Source organism: Myotis myotis, unplaced genomic scaffold (assembly GCF_014108235.1).
Source record: "Myotis myotis isolate mMyoMyo1 unplaced genomic scaffold, mMyoMyo1.p scaffold_m19_p_6, whole genome shotgun sequence".
Lineage (NCBI taxonomy): Eukaryota > Metazoa > Chordata > Mammalia > Chiroptera > Vespertilionidae > Myotis > Myotis myotis.
The window spans coordinates 48858633-48871858 of record NW_023416368.1 but is presented as its reverse complement, the minus strand read 5'-3'; the positions used below and the strand labels follow the sequence as shown (position 1 = coordinate 48871858).

The 13226-nt window shown below is 45.9% G+C and overlaps 2 protein-coding genes across 10 annotated transcripts in view; both read left to right on the top strand.

The window, feature by feature from the left end:
- The first annotated feature begins 210 nt into the window (after positions 1-210).
- LOC118659124 (small ubiquitin-related modifier 2-like) lies at positions 211-593 on the top strand. 2 transcript variants are annotated; one of them, XM_036315204.1, is made up of 2 exons: positions 211-364; positions 422-593. In XM_036315204.1, exons 1-2 carry the CDS (start codon positions 211-213, stop codon positions 496-498), a joined length of 231 nt encoding a protein of 76 aa, XP_036171097.1. In that variant the 3' UTR covers positions 499-593. The 2 variants fall into 2 exon arrangements, with proteins under 2 accessions (XP_036171097.1, XP_036171096.1); XM_036315203.1 differs by having other exon boundaries at positions 211-593.
- Positions 594-4364: 3771 nt separating this feature from the next.
- The window catches only part of ELF2 (E74 like ETS transcription factor 2), a 95620-nt gene continuing 86758 nt past the window's right edge, over positions 4365-13226 (top strand). For 4 of the 8 annotated variants that reach the window (XR_004968379.1, XM_036314618.1, XM_036314615.1 and 1 more), the window contains exon 1: positions 10515-10567. The gene's annotated coding sequence lies outside the window, so the exon portion shown is untranslated. Of the gene's footprint in view, positions 4514-5584; positions 5727-10508; positions 10568-13226 lie in introns of those variants that run through there. The other 4 variants (XM_036314611.1, XM_036314612.1, XM_036314608.1 and 1 more) reach the window with 4 other exon arrangements.

The window sequence follows — 13226 nt, the reverse complement described above, 5'->3', positions numbered from 1 at the left end:
GAAGGAGACTTGGTTTATAAAAAATTCTATTTTGTATTATTTGAAAATTGATAAGGGTACATTAATGAACCACTGTATAATTAAAATAAATTGTACAATATAAAAAAACCCAGCTCCTTCTGCCGCTCCTGGGGCTGCGGGTGTGCTCGTTTGGTGTGGACCTGCGACCCCTTTTGTGAAGCGGCAGCTGAGAAGACTCCGGCCCTCGCCATGGCCAACGAAAAGCCCAAGGAAGGAGTCAAGACTGAGAACAATGATCATATTAATTTGAAGGTGGCGGGGCAGGATGGTTCTGGGGTGCAGTTTAAGATTAAGAGGCACACACCACTTAATAAACTAAGGAAAGCCTATTGTGAACGACAGGGTTTGTCAATGAAGCAGATCAAATTCCGACTTGAGGGGCAGCCAATCAATGAAACAGACACACCTGCACAGTTGGAAATGGAGGATGAAGATACAACGGATGTGTTCCAGCAGCAGACAGGAGGTGTCTACTAAAAAGGGAACCTGCTACTTTACTCCAGAACTCTGTTCCTCCAGACCAAGAAGACATTCTCAATTAGAAAACTACAATTTGGTTTCCACACATCTGACTACTACAGTATAGTTTTTCTCTGTTCTTTCATTTCCCCCTTCCCCATTCCTTTATGGTACATAAAGTAACTAATGTATGTGCACAAGCATTTGCATTTTTTTAAACTAAATGGCCAATGGTATGTTTCCATCTACATCAAATGGAGATGGGATGGGGAAAAAATACTGGTTCGGTGAAAACACCCCCTCACTCCATTAGTGGCATGCTCATTCAGCTCTTATCTTTACATTCCAGTAAGTTATTTTGCTCTTACTGTTTAACAAAAAAAAGAACAACATAAAAATTCTTGCATACCTTGTTTGATTGTAGAATTTTGATGTTTTTCATTTATCATTGTAAAACCAAGGACAATTTTGTAACTTTTTTTTATGTAGCTGTTACATGTAGGGCAATCTGTCTTTAAGTAGGGATAAATTAGTCTAAAAAAATGAATCCTAGTTTTCCCTTCAAGTCCAGTGTCTTGTTGTTTAAATAAACTTCTTGTTTAAAAACACACACACACACACACAACAAAACCCAGGAGTAACAGCAATCTAGTTATGTAGATACCTCCTATTATATGAGCATGTTTCCAGGACTGCTGGCCACGTCAGCCCTTTCCTACGGAACCTGACACTTTAGAATGCTATGCTGCAAACTTTCTGGGTTTCTTCCTTGGCCAGCTTCCATAAGAGATGTGTCTTTCTAAGACCTGCTATCAAAGAGCTGCCTTAGAGATATCAAGCTTGGCAACTTCAAGGCCAATACCAAGAGAGCAGATTCCTCTGTCTCCTATTGTATCAGTCAACGACTGCAACACTAATTCTGGGTAGCAAACCACCTCAAAACATACTGCTTAAAACAGCAATTCTTTTCTGTAGGTCACTGGCTCCAAGCTAGAGGATGGTTCTAAACCTGCTCCATGCCTCTCATTTTTCTTGGGCCAGGCATGTTCTTCACATTGTGAAAGGCAGGTGTGGAGAGAGGCAAGTGGAAACATGCAATACCTATTAAATAATGTCAGTCTCAGAACTGTCACATTGTCACTTCTGTGCATATTCTTTTGGCCAAGAGCAGGTGGAATGACCTAACCACACATCAATGAGGTGGAGAAACATTCTATCTCTAATGAGAGGAACTATAAAGCCACATTTCAAAAGTCACACATGCCTGGAGCAGTGAAGAATTGGGAAGGATAATGTTATCTAGCAAGGTTACCCACCTGGGACCTTTCAGCTTACTTCCAATTGGCAGTGGGGAAAATATATTTCTTCTAATGGTGGCTGACAACAGGAATGATTTTTAAAAAAATATTTATTGTTGAAAGTATGCCATAGGTCCTCCTTTTCCTTTCCCCCATTAACCTCTTCCAGCACGCTCCTCCCCCTTCACCACCCATTGTCTGTGTCCACGGGTTATGCATATACGCATACAAGTTCATTGGTTGATCTCTCCCTACCCACCCTCCCCTGCCTTCCCTCTGAGGTTCAACAGTCTGTTCATGCTTCTATGTCTCTGGGTCTATTTTGACAGCAGGAATGATTTGACCTTGCAGGTGAGATCTGTTCCTAACTCTAAGAATTAGGCTTTGTCCTTGCAAGCTCCTTAATATGCCATGTTTTTGTCATGGAGATGCAGTAGTATTAATTCCTTCAAACACCAAAGTGGACAATGGTTGCCACAAGTGATAGGGTATTTCACAGGAAGTAGGGGAATAGAAATACTTCCCTAGAAAGGATGCTGTGCTTGTGGTATCCTGTTTACTGTGTATTAACAATTTGAATGTTAAAAGGCTTTATAAATTCTTTAGTTTAAAGGGGTGCCAAGACTTATCATGTTTTAGAACTCAGGAATCTCCATAAAACTTCATTAGAGTTAAGAGGATCTTTTTTACTAACCCTCTTTGCTACCTGGGTTTCCCCTTTGTTTAAAAGTAAAAGTCCCTTTATTAAGAAAAAAGTCCACAGCTTTGCTTTTTAAGATAGAAAGGAAGGATCATACCCCTCCCTCCAATAAAGAGAGGTATTACTAGCTTTAAAAAAGAAAGAGGAGATAATTGAATTCCTAGCTTCTTCTGGGACTTAAATCGGCGGGGCCTCCTGTGGTTCTCCGATATTTGAGCCCCATTCTAGGGTTATTTCCATGGTTCCCACGTTACTTCCAAGAAGAGCTACCACTTACATTCCTCAGGGTTTCTTCTTCGCTCAAGACTGGTTGTGGAGCAGCAAAAAGAGTAAAGCTGGTGTCCAGAAATGAACCTGGTGGATACCGCGCCAGGTCCATCCGAGTGCAGCTGCAGGAGCCCGAGGGGGATAGAATCAGTCCCCACGCGCACGGGGCAGGCACAGCTCTTTGTTAAAGAAGCAAATACCGAACCAGAAGATGCTGCGGCTGAGAAATGTGGTGGTGGTGGGAATAGATTGAGGCGTTTGCATGCGTAACTGTGCATACGAAAGGTCTTTAATGAGGCGCTTCGAACGCAGGACAACCCAGGGCACCGTGTCATTGGCTTTGTGCACTTGAAGGCGCCTGAGAGTGCCTTGCTCAGAGGGTTCCCCTTTGTGTGAAAGTGGGGAAACCAAAAGCGTGCAGCTAACTGCTGGCCTTTCGTTTTCGAATTGTAGGCGCTTGGACCCAAATACCCCCGCACCAATACACTCCCGCGTGCTCGCACCAACAATACTCGTACTGGAGTTACTTCTCCGTCGCTGACGGAGCGAGGAGCGACAAAGGCTCGGTGCGGGCGCCTGCAGCTCCGGGAGCCGCGCCAAGGGGCTGTCCGCCTCGCTCCGCAGCTGCGCGCTGAGCCCCCGCCGCCCGCCCGTCAGCAAACGCGGGCACCAACCGCCGCGCCGCCCGGCCGTTGGGCGGGTGGTAATTTCTGGGAACGGGGCGGGGTCCGCGGGTGTACGAAGCCGGACAGGGAGGAGGAGCGGGCGGCGCCGAGGGGCGCGCGGCGGGCTGGGCGGTGCGCCGCGGGCGTCAGCGGCCGGGGCGGGGCCGGGGCGGAGAGGGCGGTGCGCCGCTCCCCGCCCGCGCCCCCACCTTCCACTTAGCCTGGCTGAGAAGTGGAGTCGGGAGGGCGCGGGCTAGACTCCCAACCCCGGCCCCCAGTAACTGTCAGACGGCCCTAGCGCGGGGCCGTCCTGGAGCAGAGGGGCGAGAGTCCAGCGCCGGGGATGGGGTGCCCGCCGGGGCCCGCGAGGGCGCTCGGAGTGGAGCGCGTGTGTGCGTGCGGGCCGGCCGGCGGGGGAAGCGGGCGGGCGCTGCAGGTGCACGCGCGGCCTCGCCGCCTCTGCGCCAGTCCGGGAAGGGGATGGGGGAGCTCCGAGCAGGGCGCGGGACACGTGGGGAGAGTCATTACCTGAGAAGGCGGGTTAGGGAGAAGTTGGGGGATCAGGGGCGGGAGAGACCCGAGAGAGCCACGGAGGCAGGTTTGGCCGGCTGATGGGGGCCGCGGGCGGCGGGCCGCGCGGGGTATAAATAGCCGGCCCCGCTTTGACAGGCGCTGCGGTGACTGGCGGTGCCGCCCCCCCCTCGCCGCTCGGGGAGGGGAGGAGCGCTCGGAGCGGGCGGGGTGGGGGAGGCGGACTCAAGTGTCCTGGTGGCGGCGGCAGGAGGCCGAGGGGGAGGAGCCGAGCGGGGGGTGGAGGGAGGGGAACGGGGCGAGGGCGGGGGCCACCATTGCTCCCCGCGCCGGGCTCTGTGTCGCCGTGGTCGCCTCGGCGGTTGGGGGTCGGTGGGGCGGTGCGGGCGGGGGGCGCTGCGCGGGGAGGCGCGCGCTGTTTTGTCTCCTCCTCTCCCAGCGGAGCGGCTCGGGCTGCCGGGGAGGCCCGGCTCCCTCCGGACGCCCGGCCAACGGCGGCGGCGGCGGCGAGTCCGCGGCCCTGCCGGGAGGGAAAGCGACGCCGCCGTCTTGCCGGGCGACGCGGCGAGCAGGTAAGAGCGCGAGCAGCCGAGGCTGCGGGAGGGAGCGCGGAGGGCGCGGCGACGGAGTATCGCTGTCCCGAGTGCCGCCGCCTCCCTCCGCGCCTCCCGCCCCGCGCCTGTGTTGTTTGCTCCGGGGTTTGCGGAGGGGTTTTCCAGAGGCTGTGGCCGTGACACCCGCGGGGAGCGGGGGAAGGGGGCCGGTGCCCTCGGGCAACGGTCGGGGAGCGGGAGTCGGAGAAAGGGGAAGGCGCGCTGCGCGCAGCCCGCGGGGAGTGCGGGGCGCGGGGCCGGGCGGAGGGAGAGGTTACGGACCCCGGCGGGGGGGATGGGCCGCGCGCAGCTGGGCTCGCAGTGTTTACATCTCCGCGCGAGTCACCTCTGCCGAGAAGCGGGCTGGACTGACCCGCCTTCCCCCGCGGGGAGGCCAGGGCGGGGGTCCGGCTCAGGAGGAAGCGCGTCCTGGGAGGGTCCGGTCGGGCGGGAGGCTGCGGCCGGCGCCTGGGCAGGGCGGCCAGCTCGGGGCGGGACCTGGGAGGCTCGGGCGGCTCGGGGTGGCGTGGCGGGCCGGCGGGCAGTGCCCTCCCCAGCCGAGCCGAGCCGGGGCCGGGCCGCCGCCTCTCACCTATCCTTCCCTGGCGGCTGGCGCGCGCGGCAGGTTGTCCTCGGCCATTCTTTTATCCTCGCGCTCCTCGCCGGCCCCCTGCCGCCACTTCCCCTACTCCCCGGGGCGAGGGAGGCTTGTCTCTGTTTGGAATCTGTTTTTAAACAAAACAGGAACGGGCTCTGTACTACGCGCGCCTTCTGGATCCTCTCTCCGCGAAGCTGGCCCTTGGGGACCGGGCTACGGGCCGTTTTGGGGGGGCCGCGGGAGAAGAAGCGCGGGGAGGCTTCTGCAGGGGGCCCCGAGCCCCCTCTCTTGCTCCAGTTGGGCAATTTTATTGCATGTCAGCAAAGGACGGAGAAAATATTCTAACACACCCAGAGGAATCCAGATTGCTCAGTTTCGGCTTGTTTCTCGTGGGCCAGTATCCCAGGCCCTTTTTTTTTTTTCTAGATTCGCTGCAGACTAGCCTTCAAGTTTTTAGTACTTCATTAAAGTAAATGAGGGGACACTTCATTGTAAAACTAGAATTTTCCTCCTCTCCTGTGATCATGAACATGTACTTCAGCTGTGTGGTTTAAATTTTAATCCGGTGATGAGAGAACAGTGCTCGTGTGTTTGGTAATCAGATTTACTTTCCTTTTTATCTATAAGTGAGCCTCTATGGAGAGGTAAATTAAGCACTTTCTCTGGTGCCAGAATCACCGGATAATGTATGTACCCTTTACTAAGATAAGATTGGATGTTTTTGTTTCAGAGTTTCTTCCTTTCAAGACTATATAAAACTGGAAGCTGTTAAGTTACGCTTAAAGGAATTTAGGAATAATTAAAGTTTATAGACAGTGCAACACAGTTTACACAGTGCATTCATATGAGTGTTACTGAGGTGTCACCTAGCAAACACATGAAGTAGAAAGTTGAAATATCTTGGGCATCTGAAATTTGAATATTTAATGTCAACCTGTTTTTAAACGTAGTGACTTAATTAATTGATCAATCATTGCTTCTCATTTCAGACATATAATAGTATACTAAAAAAAAAATCAGAGTTTCATTGGAAAGAATTTGTAACTTTGAGATTTTTCTATCCTAAGTTAATAGATTGGTAACTGTGTTGATGGCCTTTACCCGCTCACAGATTGCACAAGTGTGTGTGTGTGTGTGTGTGTGTGTGTGTGTGTTTTGGTAACAGCTTTATTGAGATACTAGAGGCCTGGTGCTCGAAATACTTGGGGGGGTTGTACTTTGGGGGGGGTCCCTTAGCCCCACCTGCATTCTCTCACAATCCCCCACCGCTGGCTCCTATCTCGCCTGCCTGATCACCCCTAACCACCTCTGCCTTCCTATCTGATTGCCCCTAACGGCCTCTGCCTCCCCGCCACTGTGACTTTGTCCAGAAGGACATCCGGAAGGTTGTTCGGCTGCCTGGTCTAATTAGCATATTACGCTTTTATTATTATAGGTAATTCATATACCATTTAGTTCACCAATTTAAAATGTACAGTTTAGTGGGGGTTTTTCTTTTAAATTCTTATCTGAGGATATGATTGATTTAGAGAGAGGGGAATGAAAGAGAGATAGAGATATAGAGAGGAGAAATATCAATTAGTTGCTTCTCCTTCATGCCCAGACCAGGGATGGAACTGGAAACCTAGGTATGTGCCCTGACAGGGACTTGAACCCACAACCTTTTGGTGTATGGTACAATGCTCCAACCAATAGCCACCTGGCCAGGACAGTTAAGTGTTTTCTAATATATTTATAAAGTTATGCCAGCTGTCACCATAATCAATTTTAGAATGTTTTCATCATCCTAGAAAGGAACCACATACCCATTTAACAGTCACATTCAGGTTTCCCCCAACATCCCCAGGCCTAGGCACCACTGATCTACTTTCTGTGTATTTGCCTGTTCCTGGGCATTTTATATAAATGAATCATGTAATATGTGATCTTCAGTGATTGGTTTCTTTCACTTAACACCATGTTTTCAAAGTGCATCCATGTTGTAGCATGTGTCATTTCATTTTTTCTATTGCCGAGTAATATTCCATTGTATGGATATACCACGTTATTAATTAGTTGGTGAACTTTTGAGTTTCCATTTTTTAGCTATTGTGAATAATGCTGCTATGGACATTTGTGTACAAATTTTTGTTTGAACGTTTTTTCATTTCTGTTGGGTATGTGCATTTTTAAAAAATCAGCTTTTTTGAGTTATTTAATTCCAAAATTAATTTATTTCGAGTGCACATTCAGTGATTTTTAGTAAATGGAAGTGTCAAACCACAAGCCAGTTTTATTTATTTATTTTAAACATATTTTTTATTGATTTCAGAGAGGAAGGGAGAGGGAGAGAGAGATAGAAACATCAATGATGAGAGAGAATCATTGATCGGCTGCCTCCTGCACCAGGAATTGAGCCCAAAATCCAGGCATGTGCCCTGATTAGGAATTTAGCCATGACCTCCTGGTTAATAAGTCGATGCTCAACCACTGAGCCATACCGACTGGGCACCACAAGCCAGTTTTAGAACATTTCTGTCCTCCAAAATTTCTCTCTAGACTGTCTGTAGTTAACCCTTATTTTCACCCCCAGCCCCAGGGAGCCACTGATTTGTGCTTTGTCTCTGTAGATTTACCTTTTCTGAATATCCTCTATAATAAAAGCCTAATATGTAAATTGTCCCCTTGACTGGGGGTTCAACTGCTCGCTATAACGTGCACTGACCATCAGGGGGCGGTGTGGAACATGGTGGGTGTTGGCAACATGGCGCTGGCAGCGGGCGGCAGTGGAGGTGCTGCTGGCCCCCATGGGCCCCAACTAAAGTGGACTGATGGTATGGTGGAGCAGGTGAGCGGGCGGCGCCAGGCTAAGGCAGGTGTGAGTGGGGCCAATCATAGCCCCACCGATTGCCCAGCGGCAGTGGCAGCGGAGGGTGGGGCCACTGCCTGGCTCCCAGGCGCTAAGGGAGAAAGGGCAAATAGCAATATTAAAATATTTCTTCTAATTATTTTCCTTTCAGTGTGCACGAATCCATGCACCAGACCACTAGTTTTATATAAATGGAATCATAACATATACAGTCTTTTACATATGGCTTCTTTCACTTATACTGTTTTTGGAATTAATCTTTATTGTAGCATGTATATGTATTTTTTTCTTTTTATCGCTGAATATTCTATTGTATGAATAGACAACATTTTGTTTATCTGTTGACCAGTTGATGGGCATTTAAATTGTTTCTAGGTCTTTTTATTTTCTTTTTAAAGATTTAAAAAAATGTTTTTATTGATTTCAGAGAGGAAGGGGGAGAGAGAGATAGAAACATTAATGATGAGAATCATTGATCAGCAGCCTCCTGCATGCCCCCCTACTGGGGATCGAGCCCACAACCCGGGCATGTGCCCTTGAGCGGAATCAAAACGGAATCGAACCCGGGACCTTTCAGTCCACAGGCTGATACTCTATCCACTGAGCCAAACCAGTTAGGACCTTTTTATAGATTTTTAAATTGATTTTTAGAGAGAGTGAGAGTGAGAGGGAGAAACAGCACGCTCCCTACAGGAAATTGAGTCAGAAGCCTGGGCTTGTGCCTCTGCAGGGAATTGAATCAGCAATCCCTTAGTGCAGCGGTCGCCAACTGGTGGTCCCTGAAGTCCAAAAGGTTGGCGACCGCTGATTTAAGGAAACCTTTGGAGCAGTGGTTGCCAAACCGTGGTCCGCGGACCACTGGTCGTCCATGAGGTCCGAAAGGTTGGCGACCGCTGCCTCAATGCATGGGACAAGGCCCAACTAACTGAGCCACACCGGCCAGGGCTGTTTCTAGTTTTATGTTTTTTTTTTTTTTTAAATATATTTTTATTGATTTCAGAGAGGAAGGGAGAGGGAGAGGGGGAATAGAAACATCAATGGGAGAGACACATGGATTGGCTGCGTCCTGCATGCCCCCTACTGGGAATGGAGCCCGAAACCTGGACATGTGCCCTGACCAGGAATTGGAACTGTGACCTCCTGGTTCATATGCGCAATGCTCAACCACTGACCAAACAGCTAGGCAGTTTCCAGTTTTTTGACTGTTGCAAATAATGCTGCTTGAACATTTGAGTACAAGTCTTTATGTGGACATATGGTTTCATTCTCTTGGGTAGATAACCTAGGAATAGAAATGCTGGGTCATCTGTTTAACTTTTTTAAAAAATGCCAACCTGTTTTCTAAAGTGGCCGTACATTTTACATTCCTTACAGCAGTGTTTGAGAGTTCCAGCTTCTTCACATTCTTGGCAACATTTGTTATTGCCATTTTTATTATAGCCATTCTAGTGGGTATGAAGTGGTTAACTCATTGTGGTGGTTTTAACTTGCATTTTCCTAAAGACTCAGGGTATTGAGCATTTTTTCATATGATTATTAGCCATTTCTATATATCCTATTTGGTGAAATACTCAAAACTTTTGTGTAGTTTTTGTTTATCTTTTTATTATTGAGTTATAACAATCTGTATATTCTGGTTGCAAGTTCTTTATTGGATACATGATTTGCAAATATTTTATCTCAGTGAGTGGCTTGTCTTTTCAACTTTTTTTATTGGAATCTTTTGAAGCACAAAAGTTTTAATTTCTTTTGTCAAAAGTTTAAATTTTACCGGTTTGGCTCAGTGGATAGAGCGTTGGCCTGTGGACTAAAGGGTCCCAGGTTCGATTCTGGTCAAGGGCATGTACCTTGGTTGCTGGTACATCCCCGGTAGGGGGTGTGCAGGAGGCAGCTGACCGATGTTTCTCTCTCGTCGGTGTTTCTGATTCTCTATTCCTCTCCCTTCCTCTCTGTAAAAAAAAAAAAAAAAGTTTAAATTTTGATGGAATTTAATTTTCCGATTTTTTATTTTATAGATTAATTTTTTGTTGTTATAAGAACTCTCTGCCTAATTCAAGTCTTGAGGATTTTCTCTTTTGTTTTCTTCTAGATGTTTTATAGTTTTTGCTCTGATATTTAGATTTATGATCTATTTTGAGTTCATTTTAAAAAAATATATTTTTATTGATTTTTAGAGAGAGAGGAAGGGAGAGGAATAGAGAGATAGAAACACTGATGAGAGAGGAAGTCATCAATTGGCTGTCATTGCATGGCCCCCACTGGGGATTGATCCCGCAACCAGGGCATGTGCCCTGACTGGGAATGAAACTGGTGACCTCTTGGTTCCTGGGTCTACCCTCAACCGCTGAGCCACACCAGCCAGGCTTGAGTTCATTTTTATGTATGATGTGAAATAAATGGGTCTAAATTCAGTTGCGTATGGGTTGTCTCAGCACCATTTGTTGAAAAGACTGTCATTTCTCCATTGATTGCAAATGTAAAGGTTTATTTCTGCACTCTCAATTATTTTCCATTATCTATATGTTTGTTCTTAGGCCAGTCCTGTTCGGTCTTGGTTCATGTGCTTTATGGTAACTGATGAGACCAGGTATTGTTAGCCCTCCAGTTTTGTTCTTGTTTTTAAAACGTGTGGCTGTCCTGGGTCCCGTATAAAAAGGATTGGCCTGTCAATGTCTGAAAAAAAAGTCTTGGAATTTTGATGGGGAATGCAGTTCGGGGGAAAATTGTCACCTTACAACATTGGGTTTTCTATTACATGGGCATGGAAATTTCTTTTCATTTATTTATTATTATTTATTTAATATATATATTTTATTGATCTCAGAGAGGAAGGGAGAGGGAGAGAGAGATAGAAACATCCATGATGAGAGAAAATAATTGATCGGCTGCCTCTTGCATGTCCCCTCCTGCATGCGGAATTGAGCCTGCAACTTGGGCACGTGCCCTTGACCAGAATCGAAGCTGTGACCCTTCAGTCCGCAGGCTCTATCCACTGAGCCAAACCGGCTAGGGCTCTTTTCACTTACTGATCTTTAATTTTTCTCTGATGTTTTGTAGTTTTGAGTGTACAAACTTTGTACGTAAAATATATTTTATTGGGGTAAGAACACAACATGAGATCTACCCTCTTTTTAAGTGTACACTATAGTATTGTTAAGTATAGGCACAGCATTTTTTATAGCATATCTCTGTGTTTAGCAGAGGGTTGCTTTTTAATCCTGGTTTGTTCAGAGTTTTTTTTTTTTTTAAATATATTTTATTGATTTTTTACAGAGAGGAAGGGAGAGAGAGAGAGAGTTAGAAACATCGATGAGAGAGAAACATCGATCAGCTGCCTCCTGCACATCTCCTACTGAAGATGTGCCCGCAACCCAGGTACATGCCCTTGACCGGAATCGAACCTGGGACCTTTCAGTCCGCAGGCCGACGCTCTATCCACTGAGCCAAACCGGTTTCGGCTGTTCAGAGTTTTTATCACGCACGGGCACTGGACTTTGTCAGATGCTTTATCTGCGTCTGTGACGGTCACAGATTGCCCAGGACTTTCCTGTTTTAAGCACTGAAAGCTCTGTGTCTTGGGAAAACCCTCAGTTCTAGACAAACCAGTATGGTTGGTCACACTAGTATCTGAGATGATTATGTGGTTTCTGCCTTTTATCACATTAATATGGTGTATTATATTAATTGATTTTGAGATAATAAACCAGCCTTATATTCCCGAGATAAATCTCACTTGGTTGTGGTGTATAATCTTAAATGTTGCTTGATTTAGTTTGCTAATGTTTAGTGAAACATTTTTGTGGCTATATTTATGAGACCTACTGGTCTGAAGTTTTCTTGTGATGTCTTTGGTTTCGTAAGAGTAATACTAACCTCATTGAATGAATTGAGAAGTGTTCACTCTACTTTCTCTGTAAAAGTTCCTGAAGGATTGGTATTATGTCCTTGAATATATTTGGTAAAACTCACCAAATATATTGGTGAAAGCATCTGACCTTTTTTTTTCTCTTTGTGAAAATTTAAAAATACTAATTTCTTTACTTGTTATAGGTCTATTCATATTTTCTGCTACTTTTTTAGTTTCAGTAATTGTGTTTCTATGAATTTGTCCATTTCACCTAAGCTATTTAATTTGACATATAGTTCATAATATGTTCCTATATATGTTTTTAATATTGCCAGTATAGGTAGTGATGTCCTTCTTTCATTTGTAAAATTGATAGCATCTATCTTTTCTAATTTTTACTTGGTCATTTTAACTAAAGGTTTGTCAATATTGTTATTCTTTTCAAAGAAACATGTTTTGGTTTAATTGATTTTTTCCAGTTTTTCTGTTTTCTCTTTCAGTGATTTCCATTTTAATCTTTATAATATTATTCCTTCTGCTTGCTTTGGCTTTAGTTTGCATTTTTTTAGTTTCTTAAGGTAGAAGCTTAGGTTATTGATTTGAGATTGTCTTTTCTTACCTAGGCATTTAAATCTATAAATTTTCCTCCAAACACTGTTAGCTGCACCTCATACATTTTTATATGTTCTGCTTTTTAACATTCTCATTAAGTTCTAAATATATTCCTTTGTGATTATTTCTTTGACTCATAGGTTATTTAGAAATGTATGGTTTAATTTCCAATTATTTAGGGATTCCCCAGATTTCATTGTTGTTGATTTTTTTTTTTTTTTAAATATATTTTATTGACCTTTTACAGAGAGGAAAGGAGAGAGACAGAGAGTCAGAAACATCGACCAGCTGCCTCCTGCACATCCCCCACTGGGGATGTGCCCGCAACCCAAGCACATGCCCCTGACCGGAATCGAACCCGGGACCCCTCAGTCCGCAGGCCGACGCTCTATCCACTGAGCCAAACCGGTTTCGGCTGTTGTTGATTTTTAATTCCCCTGTAGTAGGAAAACATGCTCTGTATGATTTTCTTCATTTTTAATTTATTGAGACATTTTTATGTCTTAGTATGTAATCTGTTTTGAGGAGTGTCCCATCTGTGCTGAAAAAGAATATATATTTTGCTGTTGTTGGTCTGAATGTTCTGTAGGTGTTCGGTCAAGTTGGTTGATAGTTTTCAGGCCGCCTATGTGTGTGCTGATTTTCTGTCTGGCGGTTCTATCAATTACTGAGAGTGGGATATTAAAATATTATTGAGGTATCTATTTTTCCTTTTTGTTCTCTCAATTTTTGCTTCCTGCTTTTGGGGTACTAGTAATTAGTATGGTATACATGTATAATTAATCTT

Excerpts from the sequence above, each read along its gene's own strand:
- LOC118659124 (XM_036315203.1), top strand. The coding sequence starts at position 211 with ATGGCCAACGAAAAGCCCAAGGAAGGAGTCAAGACTGAGAACAATGAT.